Here is a 21,727-nt window from a genome sequence, read left to right as displayed (position 1 = left end):
AGCTTGGGCAGATAGGACAACTTGGCCTTTGTGAAATTCCTAGGTAAGGATCCCTGCAGCATCAAGCCTACAGCTCTGCAATGTGTCTTCGCTAAGCCAGTTTGCCCGAGGAAGCAAGTTTATGGAGAAAAGCCCTTAACGGATGCCTGCTCTAATGGCTCGAAGGTCTGGCTGACAAAGTTCTTTAGCACTCACCTGAGATCACGCTGAGGCTCATCTCGGCAGAACAGTGAGCCTTGTGCATCTACCCTTAATTTATTTACTTTTTCCTTCTCAGGAGACGCCCTGTGTTCTGCTGCCGAGCTACTGAGGCTCCTATAACTTGCTCCCATGGCATGCGACAGCTGCTGCTTGGATGTCCAAAGATACGAGTGCTAGCTGTTTGTCCCAGCCAGAGGAAAAGATCCTGCTTAAATCATTACCCCTCAACAGATCCCCAAATCTGACATAGGCTTGGGGTGTGGACACGCTTCCAAGCCTTTTAACCTAGTTGAAAATACTAATGCCAGTTACCCTCTTCTCCACAGGTACACCCTTTCAAAAGCCAGACTATAAGAGTCTCTAGTCTCAGCTGGGAGTATAGAGGGAGCAGGGTTTGTGCTGTGACCCTATTCAGCTCCTGTGGACAGCCTTTTTTCCTGACCTCCCCAGGCACTAGTAAGTAGTGTAAAGTGTTTAGTTACCCGTTACTGTTTAGTCCTTGTTGCTTTTACCTGTTCCTGTTTGAAATTTAGATTTTTTTCCATTCACTGTTCTTACTTTTTGCTAATAAACTTATTAGTTTGTTAGCTCTGCCTGTCTGACTAATTAACAATCCTTAATATGTATATTTGGTCTGAGGGTGTTTTTCTAGAAACTGTGTGACCCTTGGGTTGTGAGGGCTCAGTACACCTAAAACCCACCAGGGGTTGGCTTGTGGGTGGAGAACTTGCCGAGAGGCAACCTAGAACACAGTTGGCGAGTGGAAAATTGCCAGCATAGGAACATGTGTGCAGGTTCAAGCAGGCCTGTGCAGTGCTTGGCAGGACCCTCCAAATCGCCATAGGGTTACCCTGAGTGGGTGTCAGGGGTGGCACTGCAGCATTATATGACAGACCATTTAAGGGTTGCCTCTAACTTCCTGTCTTGCGGGTTTTTCAATGCTGAACCCCCTTCTACCAGAGTGGCAGTCTTGTACATAACTGTCGAGCCCAAGCCTCGGGGGGTCAGGGAATACTGAGGAAGCTATTTCCTCTCCTCCTGTGATGATCCCTTTCAGGGAGTCCAATTCAGTAAGGAACCTACACGAGGGGAGTATTCTTGGTGGCTTCCTACTATCCCGGAAGGACCGATCCTCCTCTGTTGGGTCTCTTAGCGAGAGCGAGTGACATCCCCAGAGCAGCCAGCACACTGGACATGAGGGCTGTTGGATCTTCTTTCTGGGATAGGCATATCGTGGAAGAGCTGTCTGCAAATTCCTCTTCTTCCTCCAGGAAAATCTAAAGTGACTTAGGAGCTTTGTGTCCCCCCCTTAAGGGGGTTCTGTATTTCCCTTGGGCCTTGGCTGCAGTCCCTAGGCAGCACATTTTATACCTTGGGGACCAGAGGCCCTGAAATGAGAGGTCCCTGCTTAGCTAAATAAGATTTGTGCTTTGACCTAACATCCATCTGGGGCAAAGGCTCCCCGATATGAGTCCTTATAGCCCTTCCTGAGCTCCTGGAAGAGGCAAGCCCTCCCAAGAACTCAAACTGGGGCTAGCCTCTAACATGCCTGCAAAGGCTGAAAGGGGCTTCATTTCCTTAGATAGTCCTGAGTTTCTCCGCTCTTGTATTATCTGCCCTGACTCAAATGATTCTGCTCTATCTTGTTCTTCCCTAGCTTGCGGGTCTAAGCTATGGTTTCAAACTTGAGGTGCTCTACTAGGGTCTCTTACAGGCAAAGGGAGCCTGTGGGGTTAGGCACACTCTTGGTTCCAAAACCAGGGCAAACAACTTCCCTGTGTAATCCATTTTCGATAGTGGACAAGTGACGACTACGCACTACAGGGCTACAAATTATGTACTCTTTAAGGGCTGCCAGTATTGCAGCTTGTAAGATGATACAGAGAGCATGCTGAGCAGCTGACAGCTAATTACATTTGACAACTGCTGGAGCTTTCCTACCCCCCCCCCCCCCCCCCCCCAACTCCACTTCAGGTAAGTTCTGACCAATTTAAACGAGATCTCTGCTGTTAGCTCCTGTATCAAAGTTCTTTACATTGTGTCTGTGTTACGTAAAGGAAGACACTGCTGGAATATAACCCTAGTGTCCCCTATTTATCAGGACAGTATTTTGGGGGTTTTTTTAAACCATAAACCATAGCAGCTGACCCTAGGTTATTATGGTACAACATAATTATTTGTTCGTCAAGAGGTGGAACATGGTTTGCCTCTTGCTGATTACATACTCATTTGAGCCATTCTCTAGCAGCAATGGTCCTTTCTGTTACATGAGGATCAACTCTGAAATTAATGTGCTGTGATTTGGATGCCTTTGTCAGACTGTTGATTTTCTAAATGGGCATCATCTAGCGAGCCTCTTAAATCCGGTAACTGGATTTGCAGCCTGTCAGAGTCCGTGAAGTCTGAACCCAAAACTGGAAGTCTCAAGCTGTGCACCTGCCATGGGGCTGTAGGACAGTGAGCTGTGGTTATAAATTAAAGCAGGGGTCCCCAACCACTGGTCCGCGGACCAGTACCGGGCCATTGGGGGTTTTTTGCCGGTCCGCAGCGCCGTTCTCCCCGGCTGCCATTCAATGGCTGCCGTTGCTGCGGGCAGGCGAGCTAATTAGCACGTCGCGGCTAAGCAGTGAACTATGTTTCCGGAGCCGCGTGGGCAGGAAGGAGGAGCATCAGCCACTGCAGGTGCTCCTCCTACTTCCTGCCCGCCCTGCCCCAGAAGGAAAATGTTGCCGGAGCCGCGCGGGCAGGAAGGAGGAGGAGCTTCAGCCGCGTGCAGAAGAGGAGCAGCACGGCCCGAGAAGACCAGGGCCGATGCAGAGCCCATCCTGTGGCGACCCGTAAAGAAGAGGCCCAGAGGTGAGTGCGTGTATGACATGAGTTGAGAGATGGTGTGTGAGAGTGAGTTGAGAGACTGTGTGTGTTTGCAGAGACAGCAAGTAAGAGCCTCTGTGTGTGTGTGAGACAGCATGTGGGAGTGAGAGAGCGCCTGTGTGTGTGAGTCAGACAGCATGTGCCAGTGAGAGACTGTGTATGAATGGTTGTATGAGAGAGAGCATGTGAGAGTGAGAACCTGTGTCTGTGTGAGAGAGAGAAAGAAAGCATGTGAGAATGAGAACCTGACTGTGTGTTTGAGGGAAGACAGATGGCGAGAAAAGAAATAGAAAAAAAGGCAATATAAAAGGTATTGACAAAAAAATAAGAAAGGGAAGGTGGGAAAAAAAAGCTTGTGAACAACCAATTAGAAAACTAAGATCAGACAGCAGATGTAAAAAAAAAAAATAAATTACTTTTTACTGATTGGCACATGTAATCTTTGGGAATGATATAAAAATTCTAAATAAATAAATAAATAAATAAATAAATGTGCAAGAGTAGCACTTTCACTATGCGGATCTCACAATGTACGAGGCAGAAGAATGGGCTTCAGTGCCAGTAACGGCAATCAGCACCTCCCCAACAGCCACGCGGCAGCAGTGACAGTGGCAGCAGAGGAATGAGAGAGGCTCTGAGGTTGTGAGGGAGCCAGTGAGAGTGAGAGCATGAGTGTGTATGAGAAAATCCAGGGGAGTAAGAGTGTATGTATGTGTGTGGGGGTGTGTGTGTGGATGGTGAGAGAGTATCTTACAGCCTGAGAGAGGGTATAAGAGCATGAATGTGTATGTATATGACAGTGTATGTGTGAGAGAGAATGGACATGTGAGAGTATGTGTGAGAGAGAGAGGATAACCTCCTAATCCTCGACAATATCAGGGTGACTGGAAATCAAGAGCTCCCACGTATGGACAGCAGGGGCTTTTTAAAATCCGTATTAGTTTTAATTGTTGTGTGTTATTTGATATATGTGCTGTTTGGGAAATTGTAAAAAATAACCCCGCCCTTATATGACCAAAGCCCCACCCCGCCTTGCCATGGAAAAATGGTCTTGCTTGAAGCCAGTCCCTGGTGCTAAAAAGGTTGGGGACCACTGAATTAAAGGACTTACAGCAAACTAAGTACTCACTTTCCACAGTTCTTCCTCACTATTGCAATTGTTACACTGAACTGCTGGTTTTACAGTTCTACCTTTGCACAGCCTGAACTTGAGAACCTCCATAGTGGTAACAGACTATGGGGAATGTGTACAAACAAATATATTATAAGGTTACACATTCTTGACTGCAATGCCCCAGAAACAACCAGGAAAGCAGAACAACATCGGGGAGCTGAGCTTCCCCTCCTCTGTGGTGACTAAGCACATTCAGCTATTGCTCTCTCTCCCCAGCACCGCTGCAAACACATGGCACAGCCACTTAAATCATCACCTCCAGAGAGCCACTGTCTGCTGCTAATCAGCCCCAGCTTCCACTTACTTCTGCTGTTCCTTCACCAGGAAGAGAAGCAGGAGCAGAGAAAGAGGGAGAGAGACCGACCTGTCAGCATCTTCATTTATTTTTTAAATGGGCTGCCAGGTTCTTGGGGATCCAGGAACTGCTCTCTAGGGGCTCCACTGACACCTCAGGGTACTAGGATAACCATCAGGTGTCTCCCAGGGTGGGCTCTGAGAGAATGCTCCCACTGAGAAAAATCAACCCCTAGAAGTTGCTGATTCAAGAACAAGGATTCAACAAGGTCAGGGTCACACCCTAAATCGGAGTTACAACCTTCATGTATCTGCATTGTTGAAGACAGAGACTACTGGTATTGGGCCAGGACCACATTCCCTTTATGCCCCTGAGTGAGTTCATGAAAAAGATGTCTCCTGTCTCCATCAGCTGTAGAGGAGGGACATCCCTAATGTAATGATTGATTTAGCAGGAAGATAAGGAAAAGATCATTTCCCAAACTAAAACATCTCTCCTTTTCTTAAGGAACCCTTTTGCCTTGAAGAACAAAGGTAATGAGGGAGGAAAGGACTTTTTTTTTTTGGTTTTTTTTAAACTGCTTTGGCTCAGCTGTCACCACCAATTTGTTTATAAAGCTTCAAAAATGAAAAGACATGTCAGAACAAGAATTGACTCACCAGCGACTTACTGTGGTAGCCCTATGGGAAATGATCTGAGAACGCCATGGCACCAGCTCTGGGCCTTACATTACTACTACTTTACTAAAGATTTCTATAGCATTACTAGGCGTAAGTAGCACTGTACAAAAAAAACACATGGTATGTACAATCTAGTTAAAACTCACATGACATACGTTTCTAGTAATTAGTTAATGATTACAGTAAATACATTTAAAATTAGAGGGTCAAGATCTGAAAGAACCAAGGTTTTTGGATTTAAAAGCAATCTCAAAAAGATGGGGAGTTTTTGGCAGGATTTGACTACAGCCAGAAAAGAAGCAAGAGAAATTCATAAAGGCTGTTCCAGGCATACAAGACAGAAAGCATGGAGTCTGGAATTAGCAATGGAGGAGGGCACAGATAACAGCAGTTTGCATGACAAATGGAGATCACAAAGAAGGGGATAGGGGAACAGAAGAGCAGAGGTAAGGTGCAGCCGCAGACAAAATGCACTTGTAAGTGAGACGCTTTAAGTGAATGTGTACGCAGATGGGCGTCAACGTAGTACCAGAATGATCTCAACAACTTAGAGGAAAAAATATCATGGAACTGAGTTACTAACCTTAGGTAAACAAACCACAAATGGAAGGAGAAGCTGGTATATAGCCATTCTTGAACAAATAAAGCTCAAATAAAAAGCTTTGCTTAAAATGCTCCTTCCTAAGGACTGCCCCCATCTCTATTTCTTCTGCTTTTCTTTCAAAGAACAATAGAAACCCAAGAAGGGGAAAATAGATGCTTTAAATTAAAGCATTTCTGGTTTGATAAGCAATTTACTCCTGGGGGAATTCTGCGCAAAAACATTTAAAATTCTGCGCACAAAAACTGAAAATTCTGCAAACTTTATATTCGTCAAAATAACAATTTACATGACAGTCTTTAAGTAACTACATTTTAAATTATTACAGAAAAAAGTTGTTACTTAAAGATGCAGAATTTTAAATATTTTAAGCAGAATTTTCCTAGAAATTGACTGTAAGAGTGTCCCTTCCACTCGCTCTCCCTACTCCCCTGGCCAGTTTGCCCTCTCAGGCCCCAACTCCTCCACCTGCCAATATCTCTCCCCTTCACCTCTAGGCTCAACCCTTTTCACTTATTGCCAGACTTTGACCCTGTTCTCAGTACTACCCCTCACACACGCTCCCTCTGTCCCTCCCTCTCTCACATACACACACCCTCATACAGGCTCCCTCACATACACAAATCCCTTCACATAGGCTAGCACTCTCACATACACAGGATCCCTTTTTCATACACACGAGCTCCCAATCTCTCACACATACACACTCCTTCACAATCTCCTCATATAGGCTCCCTCTCTCTGAAACCCACACTCAAGCATCCCCCCCAGCCCTCCTCTTTTACCTCCCATGCTCTCTCACCCTCCCCTCACATAGGCTCCCTCTCTGAAACCTACAAGCATCCCCCCCCTCTCCCCACCCTCCCCTACATCCCCCTCTCCTCTCTCACACACACACTCCCTCCACCGGCATCCCCTTCCCCTCATATAGACTCCTCCTCTCTGAAACCCACACTCAAGCATCCCCCCACCCACCCTCTCTTACCTCCCATGCTCTCTCTCACACCCTCCTGCTCTCACCTTCTCCACCCCCCTCACCAACCATGCTCTGTCACCCTCCCCTCTTTCACACACATTCTCTCACCAGCATGCCGCAGGACGCACTCTGTTCGCGGCGAAGATGAAGGCCCGGGCGCGCCGTTCGCAGCACATGGGGCTTTCCCTTTTCGCCACGAACGGCGCGCATCCCGTGTGCTGCGGGACACGCTCCATTCGCGGCATGCCAGGGTCTCCTCTGCTATTTTCTGCCGTGCTGAGGTGCCCCCACTCTCGCGATGGCCTCTGTCTGTGTGCTTCCGGCTTTGGAGGGAGGAAATCGGCAAAGCGACGGTGAAAATCTGCAGGAAGGGGGAATTCTGTGCAAATTCTGCATTCCGCAGTAGCGCAGAATTCCCCCAGGAGTAGCAACTGCATAATTCTTATGGTGACATCTGTTAAGTGGATACATATCAGGGATGGCAATAGCTCAGGGGAAATGCATCCTGCTCCATCTACATCACAGCCGATTGTGGCCCTTGTTCTACTACAAGTTCTGCGCCTGGAGAATGGTGAACAATGGATCTGGCACAACACTGCATGACTGCACTCTTGGATTCTGGCTCTACTTTGGCCCTTTCCTTTCTCTGGGTTGTTGTTTTTTTATCTCTAGTTTAAATATTCTAACCCATTTAGACTCCACTCTCAAAGGCTTCAAGTGGAGGGGAATAATCATGTAAAGGTATTTTCTAAGAAAAATAATGTTTTAAGATGGGATATTGTACTTTTTGAGCTTTACATTGCCGTATTTTACTGGCTGAATATACAATGAAAGAGTATAGGTCAACTTTACCACATGACAAAACTACTTTTTAACTTGGTCCTTACCTCCCTTTCACCTAGGTCTTTTTAGATAGTTTTCTTCAGTCCCATAATTACAGCTTACAACCACATCCAGTCCCACATTAATCTATTGACCATGCAGATAGCTGTACATCTGTTCTAAGCCAGGCTAAGAAACCTTGTTTACCTCTCCCATGAGAGCTGTACAGCCTCCAGTGACAGAACAGAATTCTCTGCCCACAATGCCAGGCTACTTTTATGTATGCTAGCCCAGCAACTAACTCCATAAGAGAATCCCTTCATGGGCTGAGGATGGTTGTGGTGTCTGGGCAGAAAATTACTACTTTTATACAAGTCTGAAATTAGGTAGTAATATATGTTTTACTTCAAGCAGAATAATCTCTGAGCTTAGAAACATTACAGTACCTCTTGGTTGTTCTTTGAACCCATGTCTTCCAGGGCTGGCGATGATGATACACTTTCATTTTTTAAAACTGCCATAACTGACAAGTCAGGAAGTGTCAGCCTAACAATGCCACCATCTGCTCCGTCTACTTCCCCTGGGAAAACCAGTCCATTTCGCTTGCTCCCAAGCACTGTCTTTTGCGGCAAAGAGTCCACTTTTCCATGGCCAGGATTAAGTTTATAATGTCGTGCTAATCCTCCTCTTCCTATGTATGATTTTTCACAAGTCTCACATTTAAATGTTTTGGGCTTCAGGTTATAACTTAAGGGACTGAATAATGCATCATTTTGCTTCTTTCCTTCATCATCCTCCTCTACACTTAATTCAGAATAGTCATCGGAATCTGACAGTCGCCCATCGACCAAATCCTCTGTTTTGATGAACTTGTAATCTCTAGCTTTATATTTTGGAGGACGAGAAATTCTCCCAGAACGAGTTTTTATTTTCAAAGATTTTCTTAGCTTGAGTTTGTCCTTTGGGTTCTGTTCTGAACCAGAGGTCAGAGGTTTGCTCGGAACTGTGGTTATATTTTCAGAGTTGGTAGCCGATATTAGAGGGTATGTTTTCTGTCCATTCAATACCTTACCCATGGTTATCTTCTTCTTAGACACGGGTCCAAGAGGGGGTAGGGGTCTCTGTACTAGAAGCTGAATTGAAGGATCTGAAGAACTATGTAATAAAAACTGCTGCTGCCCACTTCCTGCAACAGGCTGTAACCGAAAAATTGGAGAACCAAGAATATTCAGCCTTGAAGCACTAGAATTCCCATTGAGTGGTTGATTAAGTTTCACAGTTTGGGGCTGAATTGCTGCAAGAGGTGGCATGGGCTTCTCTTTGTTTTCTTTTGGTTGCACTTGGATCTGAATAGCTTCTAACTGCTTTAAAAAAAATGTAAGGACATTTTATTTAAAATTTCTTATAACCTGCTTATCACAGTAAAATACCATCCTAAGCAAGGGACAATAAATGTAAACATTCATAAAACATAAAAAACACACAAACAAAACCATATACAAATTAAACATTTTCATTTTTTTTAGATTCTGTAATGAGAAATTACTACTTACCTGATAATTTCCTTTTCTTTAGGTCAGATGAATCCAGAACAAGTGGCTTATGCATTCCTACCAGCAGATGGAGATGGAGTAAACTGACATTACAGTATATACACCCCTGCAGTTACATCAGTCTGCAGGTATTCTCTTCAAAAGCATATGTGGACTGACTAGCAAAAAACTTGATGAAAATAGTTAACCATTGCAACAAGCAAAACTGAGCTCAGACAAAAGTGTAATAACACTAGTCTAGGAACTGTAGTAACACTTACCAGCAAGCCCTGTAACACTTAGGCACACAGGAAGATAAGTATGCAATCATACGGCAGCCAAGGGAGGGAAGCTCGATTCATGACTGTCCTAAAGAAAAGGAAATTATCAGGTAAGTAGCAATTTCTCATTTCTCAGCATCCAGTCAAATGAATCCAGAACAAGTGGGACGTATCCAAGCTTCTCCTGAATAGGGCGGGGGGGCTGCCCACGGTCCAGTCAAAACCGGACATGCAAAGGCTGCATCTGCCAGGGCTTGCACATCCAGATGATAATACCTGGAAAGGTATGTAAGGAGGACCACGTCGCAGCTCGGCAAATGTCGATGGGAGACAATCTAACTTCTGCTCATGATACTGCCTGAGCTAGAGTGAAAAGGGCCCGAACCCAACTAGGTAACAGCTTCTCAGCAACTTCTCAGTATGTTGTCAAGACTACTCTAAATCCAGCGAGCAATTGTAGCCTGTGAGAGACAGGCTTTCCTTGTCTAGTAACGCCATGGAGGACAAACAGGCAATTCGACCTACACAAAGGCCCAGTGATCTTCAGATACCTGAAAATATGTCACTTGACATCCAAGGGCCACAAGAGATGAGACTTCTATATCTCTCTCCCTGACCAGAGATAGCAAGGAGACGGACTGATGCAACTGAAACTCAAGAGACCACTTTCGGTAAAAAGAGAAACGGCTCCTGGCAAGACAAGGTTTGCAGCTTGAAAAACCCTATATGCAGAACAATTTGCCACAAAGAGCACTGTTGTCGATGTCTGAAACCGCAAGGACAGAGTACATAGCAGTCGAAACGTAGGGCCAAACAAAAATTCCAAAACCAATTGAGACTTCATAGGGACACCAGAAATGCAAAGGACGACAAAGATGCTCCACTTCTTTCAGAAAATAGACCACAACAGAATGAGCCAACAAGAATCTACCATTTACTAGACTCCTGAAACAGGTGAGAGCAGTTACTTGCACCCTTAAGGAATAAAGAGTCAAGCCTTTATTCAAGCCATCCTGCAAAAATGCCAAAATAAATGGTATCTTGACCGAACAAGGAAGAGTGCCATGGATCCTCACACCAGGCCTCAAACATTCTCCAAATCCACACACACAGACCAAGGAAGTGGAGAACATTCTAGCTCTCAGTAAGGCGGAGATCACCGACACAGAGTATACACATTTCAGCAAGTAAGCCCTTTCAAGGACCATACCATAAGATAAAATCGAGTCAGATCTTAGTGAAGGACAAACCTCTGCTGCAACAGGTTCAGTATGCCAGAAGTCAGAGAGGCGAATCCACCAGGAGCCTCCACAGATCTGCATGCCACAGTCTCCTGGGCCAATCTGGAGCAACCAAAAGCACCATCCCTCTGTGGCATTCAATCCTTCGAATCAATCTGCCCAACATGGGTCATGGAGGAAAGGCATACAGCAACTTGTCTTCCAGCCACTCATGCATTAGGGCATCGATCCCAATGACCTCAAATCTCTTCTGCGGCTGAAGAATCGCGAAACTAACGCAGTGCATAAATTCGTCAACAGGTCCAGGAATGGGAGACCCCAGTGATCCTGAATCAGTTGAAACTCTTCTGACAATGCCCACTCTGCTAGGTCCAGACTCTCCCTGCTGAGAAAGTCTGCTCTTACATTGTCTTAGCCTGCAATGTGCGAAGCTGAGATCATCTGGAGATGCATCTCTGCCCATTCCATAAGCTGATTTATTTCCTGTGACACTTGCTGGCTCTTGGTTCCTCCGTGACGATTGATGTAAGCCACAGTGGTTGCATTGTCTGACATTATCTGGGCCGATCAACCCTGCAGCCTTTCGCTGAACTGCAAACATGCCAACTGGACTGCTCTGGCTTCCAGACAATTAATATTCCAGGCACTCTTCACTCCAGCACCCTTGCACCATCAGCTCCTGACAGTGAACTCCCCAACCAAGAAGACTCGCATCCATTGTCAGGATTAGCCAGTCCGAAGGGGATAACTAAACTCCCTTCCATAGATGATCCCCCTGCAGTCACCACCACTGCAGTTAGGAGAATACCTCCATCAGCAGGTAGTGCCGAATCAAATAGTCCTAATACTGCATTTCACAGAGACAGCAGGGAGTGCTGAAGAGGATGCATATGCACCCTTATCCACGACAACACTTCCAGCGTCAACGCCATTAAGCCAAGGATCTGCAGGTAAAACTATATAGTCGGGCGCAGAGTGTTCAACAACAGAGTTGAGGTAGCAACTTCTGAATTCAAGCTTCTAGCAGAAACACCTTGGCCTGCTGCTTGTAGAACTGAACACTCAGGTATTCCAGTGACTGAGTAGACTGAAGACTGCTCTTGACTAGGTTCACCATCCGGCCAAGCCCCTGCAACAGGGAAATCACCTTGTGAATCATCAGGCAGCTCTCTTTCAGCGACTTGGCGTGAATCAGCCAGTCATCCAAACACAGGTGTACTAGAAGTCCATCCTTTCTCAACTCTGCCGCAACTACCACCATTACACCTTGGAACAGGTTCTGGGAGCGGTGGCCAGACCAAGGGCAGCGTATGAAACTGAAAGTGGTGTCCCAGAACCGTGAACCACAGGAAGCGATGTTCTATAGTTGGATGGGAATGAGGAAATACGCCTCTGACAGATCCAGAGGGGTAAGAAATTCCCCCTCCGACTGCACAGCTATTATCACTGACTGCAGTGTGTTCATGCGAAAATGCTTCACTTGCAAATGACGATTGATGTCCGACATTCAAGATGGGATGAAAGGAGCCCTCCTCCTTTGGCACAACGAAATACTGGAAAATTGCCCCGTATTTTCTTGAGACGTAGGCAATGGGATCACAGCCCTCATACGGAGGAACCTTGCCAAGGCAGTTTTCACTGTCTGGGTTTTTTTTTCATGAGTGGCAGGGAGACACCATGAACACTGCGAAACTCCAGTGCATATTCCTCTCATATCACCTCCACTGATCCAATGTGATTTCAACCTACTTCTGATAAAAAAAAAGAGAGAGAGGTGACCCCCTATATCTCCTGTTCCCGGTGTTTCGACAAACCTTCACTGGGAGGCTCAGGAGGTTCTACTACCCAAGCCTGCACCTCTTCTGAGTTGTCAGGGAAGAAAGGAATGAAAACCACCAAAGGGTCAAATCCTCTGAAGGTCACTCCTCTACAGGGTTGAAAACGCTTGGATCCTCTACTATGACCTCTCATGTGAAGGGAGCGCTGCGCCTGCTTATCTTCTGGCAAACAAGAAACCAGAGATTCACCCCACTTACTGCCCAGTTTCTCCAACTCACAACCAAAATCCATTAAGGGACAATTTGGTGAGATTGGCCTTTGAGGTCGCATCAGCCGACCAATTTCTCAGCCATAACTGACGCCAGGCTGCTACTATCAAAGAAACCCCTCTGGCTGAAGCAGACCAAATCACAGTCCGCCTCCGCCAAGGAGGCAGCAACTGGTTCCACAACTGCCCTGGAGTTTACCCCCGAGTCCTCAACCTCCTGGGAGAGAAGCAAACAAGAGTAAGCCACCACGGAACAAGAAGAAGCAATCTCCAAGGTAATTGCCACTGCTTCAAATGCTTGCTTAAGGATGGTCTCGATCTTTTTAGCATGAGCATCCTTCAAGGCCACTTAGTGATCCACTTGGAGACTGTACATACGAATGCATTTTCACCTTGGGGAAAAAACGAATGTTGGACCAGCATGCTGAGCATGGAGACTGGGTGAGGAGGAAACCCTGTTAAGTCTCTGTATAAAAAAACAAACAAACAACTTACTGGCGCTCAGCCATACCTGGCTGAGCACAGAGACGGTCACCACCGCAGTAGGTTTCCTGCACCCGCTGCCTAAGCAGCTAAGTCCACGCTGGCAAAACCAGCTACCGGACCATATCTGAGAGACCACAGAAATCACCTCAGGAATTCTCAACTGGGGGAGGGACCATTTGGTATCACTGCAGGAGAGCATGGTGAATTTTATCCTTAATTCTCCCTTATTTTAAAATGAAGCAATCCTCAGGGGGGAGATGCACATCCACCATCTGCTGGAGACGGAGAATACTGGCAGTCTGATGTAACTGCAGGGGTGTATATACTGTGATGTCAGTTTACTTCATCTCCATCTGCTGGTAGGAATGCATAACCCACTTGTTCTGGATTCATGTGACTGGACGCTAAGAAACTGATTTACTTTATAGCACTTAATGGCAAACAGTTTATTTGGTAAATGTCCACAGGTTAGTGTGCAATATTTTGAGGTCCTACTTGGTCAGACTTTCCATATGAGCTCATATACATAAAAGCTTCCATTTCTCAGGGTCTGTCCACTTACCACCACCCCCCCAATAAGATCAGGAGATCTGTGCCATCACTGAATCACTCACCAACTTTTTCTTGTGGATTCAGAGTAAAGCAAAAGTCCCTGGATAACAAACCAAATTGGCTTCTTCACACCAAGATCACAATAAAGCAAGCAGTTGTGGTATGGTCTGGAGCTTTGCTGAGGAGCCCCTTCAACATTTATGTCTGGCCTAGCTTAAAATAAAAGCAATACTCCAGAAAGGAATCCATGTGGCACTGTCCTCGACAGTGAGTAAATCCAAACACAGAAGCATGCAACAGAAAAATAAAGTGAATAAGCTCCAGTTTCTTCCAGACAAGCAAGAGTTCACAATAAAGAATACATCTTATAAATGTGCCATGATCTGCCTACCTCAGACATTAACATTCTTTTCTTTATCATGTGCTAGAACAGTCCATTATAATTGGGGATTATCCCACTCCTCAGCTGCCAGAGAAGGACACACACCCTCTATGATATCAGACTTTGCATAAAAGGGAGTGGTTGGAAGCTCTCCTCAGTATCTGTCTCCTGCAGCTGCGGACAAGGATTAACTGACTTCTCCTTTCTTCCAGTCAGGGTATAACCCCGGCCTAGTGGACTAAGGAGCACCTGGAACAATAGCTTTTTAGGGTTGATTTTTCCAGTGTAACTGCTTCCCAGCTTTGGGTAGGCCCTAGGGTGTGGGTCTCTGCTCCCAAGGGACTGAGGATACCCCCAGGAGGACCCCTCTCCCTAGGGAGCTGTGGCTCCTTAGAGACCTATCTTCCCAACTCTGAGGTTGAGGCCCCCCTTCCCTGGCCTCAAGACTGCTTGCCTTCCTGCTTTGCACTTATGCTTTGGAACAGGCCTCAGTAAAGTTGCAAAAAAAAAAAAAAAAAAAAGAGCGTGAGCAGGAAATAGGAGGAACAGTCCTCTCCAAGGCATTGCAGGGGAGTTCCCAGCAAGGCATGGACTTGACTAGAACTCCTAAACAGCCTCAGGATCCATGGGTACGTAGAGGCTTGTGGGGACACTGGACTCAAGCAATGGAGGAGGTTCAAGCAAAGAGGTATCCAAAGTTTTACCTTGGAACTCACAGGAAGAGGACGAGGAAACCTCCACAGTAATTCGGTTGTTTAGAAGAAGGGATCTATCTGTTCTTATCACAACTGTCCATGTAGCTCTGGGAATATCAAGCCCTGAAGCTGAGAACCAGATGAAGGGGGACTCCATATCTCAGGGTACAAAAAAGCCTGCAAAGACCCAGAGGAAGTGATAACATCTTCCAGGAAAGCTGCATAATCTTAAATGCTCCAGCCAGATGCAATTTAAAATTTCAGTACAGACTTACAAAATGCACCAGTGGATCGAGTTTCAGTGAGTGAGTGCACTTCAAACATGGGAACTCACTGAAAGGCATCTTAAGCATTTTTTGAGCCGGGCAGTATGAGTGTGAAGCATGTGAGCTTGTTGCAGGCTATGCAGGATCAGGCTTAATTTAGAGACAGACAACTGGGTGGGAAGCAAGACAGGTGATGAGGATAAAACGTTCACTCGGGCAGAGTGAAGGGCTAGTTTTGTGATCTCTGCAGAGATATGTCTGTAAAGGGAGAAATTTTGGCAATGATTGGTCTGAAAAGAGAGGTGGCAGAAATCGGTGGGTGCATTGATGAGGCCAAACAAAGGATTAAGGACCATGAGTTAAAGCTTACAGAAATAAAAAAATACTAATCGCCTCATTAGATGCACAGCAGCTGAGATACTCAAAATCGTGGATCTGGAGAACAGATCCCAGTGGAACAATCTTCGGATCAGGGGCCTACCAGAGGATAGCCAATATAAGGAAGCCATTACAGTGACACAACGAATAAGCAAGGCCACGCCGAACAATGGTAAGGAGAAATGGAATATGGAGACATTTTCATTGACCGTGCTCACCGGGCATTACGGTAGGTCCCCAGAGGCAAGCTTCACAAGAATATAGTTGCCTGTCTGAGAGACTTTTCCACTAAAGAGAAAATTTTAACTTTGGCCACAACACAAGGTACTTTCATTTGGAAAGGTCACAAATGAAATGAATATGTGCTATGTAATCTGCTTTGAACATTGTGGAAAGTAGTGGAATAGAAGAAATAAAGAAATAAGAAATCTACAGTGATTTGGCACCAACTTTGAGACAGTGAGGAGAGCTGAAAGATGTTACAGCTAAGCTAAGAAAAGAGAACTATCCTACAAGTAGCTCTTTCCATTTGGTTTATTATTTATTGTGAGCAGCACAAGTTACAGAGCTAAAATCAAAGAGACTTTAAAGGCTTTGCAAAAAGCTGGCCTAGTTGTTTCGAAGCTGCTATATGCAGAACCCAAGAAACCAATTGAAGTTTCCTCTTCCACTCAGTAAATGTTATCTTGTTGACAATGACTACCATCTGAAAGGAAATTTTCTAAGACCTGAAGAGCAGAACATTTTTGTTTTTCTTTTTTTAACTATCTGATTGGAGGATGGTTATAGAATTTAAATATCCACTAGCACAGAGACTACTAATAAGTGGTAACATTTGGCTGCGGGCTGACAGGTTGTGGATGTCTGAGCTTTTTCTCCGTTTTGCACTGTTTATCTTTTTGACTATGCCTCACACCAAGTGTAAGGCTAAAATCAGGAAGAATTCTCAAGCATCTCACTTGGTGGACCTTACTCAGCAACGGATTTCTTACCCCAGCATTGCAAAGTTGCTAGTTGCAGGAGCTGTTTGAGGATGCTGCTGAGCGAGCAGAGCCATTGCTGGCTGAAGAGATCTCATTGAGCCCTGGAATGCTGGGTCTCCTTCCCCTCCCTCTTGGTTGGCATCCACAGGAGTAACCTTGCTGTCGAGTAGACCCAGGTTAGGCTGAGACCCAGCAGCGCTTGGGGAGGTTTTTCTTCCTGCTATTGTGGGTCTTGAGTGAGTGGCTTCAGTGGAGGCTGAGTCTGTTCCAGAGGATTTTACTTATCTCCTGGTGGAGAGTTCTCAGCTTCAGGTCTAGACACTGGAGGATAGAGGGACAACTGTAGGAACCATGGCCGTTGAGAGGGATCCCAGCAAAGAAAATCGAGCGAGAACTATCCAACGTGTAACTTTAACTAAACCCTCAGTTACTATCTTAAATGCAGTTTGGAATGCTTTGGTTTCCTTAGAGAAGACTATTTCTTCGTTAATTAATGTTACTGTGGATACAAATCTTTGAGTTCAGGCTACTGATGGTTTGGTTGCAACTCATAACAAAAAAAATAGAAGATTTGGATAATTGCGTTTCAGAGATTGAGAATATTCAATACAATCTGTATATATTTATTTAAAAAACATGTATTACCCGGTCTTCCAACGTTCAGAGCGGGGTAAGCAAATGTTGCTTACCTGTAACAAGTGTTCTCACAGGACAGCAGGAGGTTAGACCTCACATATGGGTGACATCACAAGATGGAGCCCAATCACGGAACACTTTTGTCAAAGTTTCTAGAACTTTGACTGGCACCTACTGGGCATGCCCAGCAATGCACTGACCCTGCATCCAGCAGGGGTCCCCCTTCAGTCTTGTTTAAAGCTATAGGAAGTGCCAAAAATAAAATAATAAAACGTAACGAACCCAACACCACGGGGTGGCGGGCTGGTTTTGTGAGGACTAACATCCTGCTGTCCTGTGAGAACACCTTTTACAGATAAGCAACATTTGCTTTCTCACAGGACAAGCAGGATGGTAGTCCTCACATATGGGTGAGTACCGAGCTGAGGATGTCAGAGTATGCGCCAAATGTACCCAAAGACGTGCAACAGGCACAACTAGGGTGGAATTTGGTAGAGGGCATCCTGAACCCTAACGGGCAGGCGGAAGGGTGTTGGTCAAGTTGCAAAAAGGTTGCGCAAGACAGAATCTTGTCTTCCAGCCTTGTCTAAACAATAGTGGGCTGTGAAGGTATGGAGAGAACTCCAAGTAGCAGCCCTACAAATATCAGGAAGCGGCACCGAGCGTAGGTGCGCTACTGAAGTTGCCATGGCCCTGACAGAGTGCGCTTTAACACGGTCTTGAAGTGGAATGCCTGGGATATGCAGTCCGCTAACCAGGAGGAGAGAGTGTGCTTACCCACAGGGTGCCCCAATTTGATGGAATGGAAAGAAACAAACAACTGAGTGCTTTTTCCTGTGGGCAGCTGTACGGTCTAGATAGAACGCTAGAGCCCATTTACAGTCAAGGGTATGCAGAGCCTGTTCTCCTGGATGGGAGTGGGGCCTGGGAAAGAAGGTAGGTAGTATGATGGATTGATTAATGTGAAACTCTGATACTACCTTAGGCAAGAACTTAGGGTGAGTGCGGAGAACTGCCCAGTCGTGCAGAAGTTTAGTGTAAGGCGGATAGGTAACTAGGGCCTGTAACTCACTAACTCTGCGAGCAGATGTTATTGCCAAAAGAAAAATCACTTTCCATGTGAGATAGCGAAGATCAGAGGAGTGGAGAGGCTCGAATGGTGGTTTCATGAGTCGTCCCAAAACTAGATTGAGGTCCCAAGAAGAGGCCGGAGGGCGCAGTGGAAGCTTGCGGTGGAGCAAGCCCTTCAGAAAAAGTGTTACAAGGGGTTGTACTGAAATAGGAATATCCCAGACATTTTTATGGAAGGCGGCCACCGCACTGTCATGCATTTTGATGGAGGAAGTTTTTAGACCTGATTCTGACAAGTGCCAGAGATAGCCTAGACACTTTGTGGTGGAACAGGTAAAGGGATCAAGGGACTGAGAAGAACACCATGACTTAAAGCAATCAGGACTCAGGAAAAGGGCTCCAAAAGGTTAAGTGGCTGAAGGATTAACCTTTCAACATCCAGGCAGTCAGGGACAAGGCCTGAAGATTGGGATGGCGAAGGCATCCGTCATTCTGAGTGATCAGGAGCGGGTCTTTCCCCAGGGGAATGTGCCTGCGAATGAAGAGGTCCTGAAGAATCGGAAACCACACTTGGCGTGGCTAGTGAGCTGCTATCAGGATTATGCATCCCTTGTACTGCCGTAGCTTCACGAGAGTCTGAGAGAAGCGGGAGGGAATGCATATAGAAGACCGGTTGCCCATGAGAGGGAGAACGCATCTCTTGGCTGCGAGTGTTGGATGCAAGTGAGAGAGCAAAAGTTCTCTACCTTGTGATTTTGAGGCGACGCAAAGAGGTCTATGTGGGGATAGCCCCAACGTTGGAATATTAAGTCCGCTACTGTTGGGTTGAGGGACCACTCGTGCGGTTGAAAGGCGCGACTCAACTTGTCTGCCAACACATTGTCCACTCCCGGCAAGTAGGTGGCCCTGAGGTACATCGAGTGGGAGAGGGCTTCCGCCCATATCTGTGCCGCTTCCTGACACAGTAGGTAGGAGCCCGTCCCTCCCTGTTTCTTGGTGTACCACATGGCCACCTGGTTGTCCGTTTGAATCAGGATGACCTGGTTGGAAAGGCGATCCTGAAACACCCTGAGTGCATATCTGATTGCTTGCAGCTCCAGGAAATTGATTTGGTGTTTGACTTCCTCTGGAGACCAAGCTCCTTGGGTTTGCAAATCAACCACATGTGCTCCCCAGCCGAGGTTGGAAGCATTGGTGGTTAGAATTATTTGAGGGTCTGGGGCCTGGAAGAGTAGGCCCTGGAGGAGATTGACCTGATTTTTCCACCAGGCTAGAGACCAACGAAGTGGGTCGGTGATGTGGACAATGATCAATAGTGGTTGGACGGATTGAGTCCATTGTGACCTTAGAGTCCACTGCATGACTCTCATGGCCAAGCGGGCCACTGGGGTAACCTGTACTGAGGACGCCTTGTGCGCCAGCAGGATGAGGAAGTGGCATGCAGTCGAGCGGTGCTGACACTGTAGCTGGTGTGCGAGAGAAATGAGAGTGAGAGCTTGCTGTCTCGGCAGAAATGCCTTTGCTTGAAAGGTGTCCAAGTCTGCCCCTATGAAGGACAAAGTTTGAGATGGGACTAAGCAGGATTTTTCGTAGTTGACGAGAAATCCTAATGAAATCAGTGTGTAAGGTGAGATGTAGGGATGACAGAGCAGCTTTCTGAGTGGGAACCCTGATCAACCAGTCGTCCAGATAGGGGTAGACGTGAACACCTTGAGTCCTGAGGAAGGCTGCTACTACTATGAGGCACTTGGTGAAGACTCGTGGTGCAGATGCCAGGCGGAATGGTAGCACTCGGAACTGATAGTGCTTGGGGCCTACCAGAAATCTGTGATGAGATGGAGTTATCGTAATGTGTGTGTATGCGTCCTGGAGATCTAGAGAGCAGAGCCAGTCCCCTCTTTGCAGAAGAGGAAGGAGGGAACCCAAAGTTACCATCTTGAACTTTTCTCGGTGGAGGTACTCGTTGAGGGCACATAGGTCCAGAATTGGACGAACACCACCTGATTTTTTGGGGATTAGAAAGTACCAGGAATAGAATCCTAGGCCTTGTTGGGAGTAGGGCACTGGTTCAATTGCTCTGGACTGGAGGAGGAAGGAAACCTCCTGCTCCAGGAGTGGTGAGTGGTCAGATGTTCCCCACGTCAGCCGAGGTGGGGAGTCCGGTGGGACGGAAATAAAGTTCAGGTGATAACCTTGAGAAATTATGGCAAGGACCCACTGGTCCGAGGTGATTGTGTGCCACCTGTTGAAATGGCACAATCGACCTCCCACTGGTATCTGAGGCAGTGGAAGCTGGCTGCTGCTCTCTATGCAGGAGTCAAAAGCCGGAAGCAGGGCCCGGCTGAGGAGCTGCTTGTGGCTTTTGTTTCAGAGGTTGACTAGACTGGGCCTTTTGGAAAGGTCTCATGGAACGAGTTCTAGACGGTGGAGGACAGGACTTCTTTGGATGGAAGAATGACTTTCTGTATCCTTCCTGAATGGCTGTTTGGAGGAATACTCAGGAAGCATCAGAGAGAGCTGGCGAAGGATCTCATGATGCTCCTTGAGTTCCGCCACCGTCCGCTGAATCTGTTCACCAAACAGATTGTCTCCTACACAGGGCAGGTCAGACAATCTGTCTTGTACTTCAGGGCGCAAGTCTGAAGACTTAAGCCAGGCCCATCTTCTTGCAGAAATAGCAGCTGCGGAGACCCTAGAAGCAGTTTCTAAGATAACATAAGAGGATCTTATCTCATGCTTCCCTGCCTCAAAACCCTTGTGTACCAGGGTTTGAAGCTGTTCCTGAAATTGCTGATACAGGGACTCTGCAAAGTCTTGTATCTGCTTGAATAAGACCCTATTATATTGGGTCATATACAGCTGATAAGTTGCGATTCGAGAGATGAGCATTGAACCCTGGAAGACACGCCGGCCAATTGCATCCAGGAATTTCTGCTCCTTACCTGGGGGGGAAGGAAGAATGGGGGTTTTGAACGTCGTGCCCTCTTTTGGGCAGATTCTACAACCACAGATTGGTGATCCAGCTGAGGTTTCTGGAATCCTGGGGCTGACTGTACCAAGTAAGTGGTATCTGCCTTACGATTGACTGGGGCTACAGAACCAGGGTCTCCCAGTTCTTTTTGAGAAGATCCAAAAGAACCTGGTGAAGGTTATTTCCTTGGGAGCATCCAGGAATTGTAACAGCTCCATCATTTGATGCCTATCATCTTGCTCAGTCTGTAATTGGAAGGGAACCAATTCAGACATTTCCTTCTCAAAATTTATGAAGGACAAGTCCTCTGGAGGAGAACGCTTCCTACTTTCAGTAGGAGAAGGTGGCGATGGCAAATCATTGGTGTCTTGAGATGAATAGTCAGTCCAGGTGTCATAGGGATCAGCACCTGTCCCTCTAGGAACCTGAGAAGGACGGAACGATAGTATTCCTGAAGGTCCTGGTCTAGGCTCTGAAGGCATCGAGGGAAGTACTGGAGGCACCAATGAAGGCATCGAGGGCATCGATGGATGGATTGGTGGCACCGATGGCCACATCAGCATCGATGGCTGAGGCATCTGCAGGA

At 46.5% G+C, this 21,727-nt stretch overlaps 1 protein-coding gene across 2 annotated transcripts in view; it reads right to left on the bottom strand.

Annotated features, from left to right (window-relative positions):
- The window catches only part of ZNF839 (zinc finger protein 839), an 88,735-nt gene that overhangs the window by 53,557 nt on the left and 13,451 nt on the right, over positions 1 to 21,727 (bottom strand). The window contains exon 2 of one of the 2 annotated variants that reach the window (XM_029597968.1): positions 8,067 to 8,984. In XM_029597968.1, coding sequence (XP_029453828.1) covers positions 8,067 to 8,984 — 918 coding nt within the window. The remainder of the gene's footprint in view (positions 1 to 8,066; positions 8,985 to 21,727) is intronic. The other variant, XM_029597969.1, reaches the window with a different exon arrangement.

This window comes from Rhinatrema bivittatum, chromosome 4 (assembly GCF_901001135.1).
Source record: "Rhinatrema bivittatum chromosome 4, aRhiBiv1.1, whole genome shotgun sequence".
Classification (NCBI taxonomy): Eukaryota; Metazoa; Chordata; class Amphibia; order Gymnophiona; family Rhinatrematidae; genus Rhinatrema; species Rhinatrema bivittatum.
The sequence above is the reverse complement of the archived record's forward strand: the minus strand, read 5'-3'. Positions and strand labels throughout refer to the sequence as shown.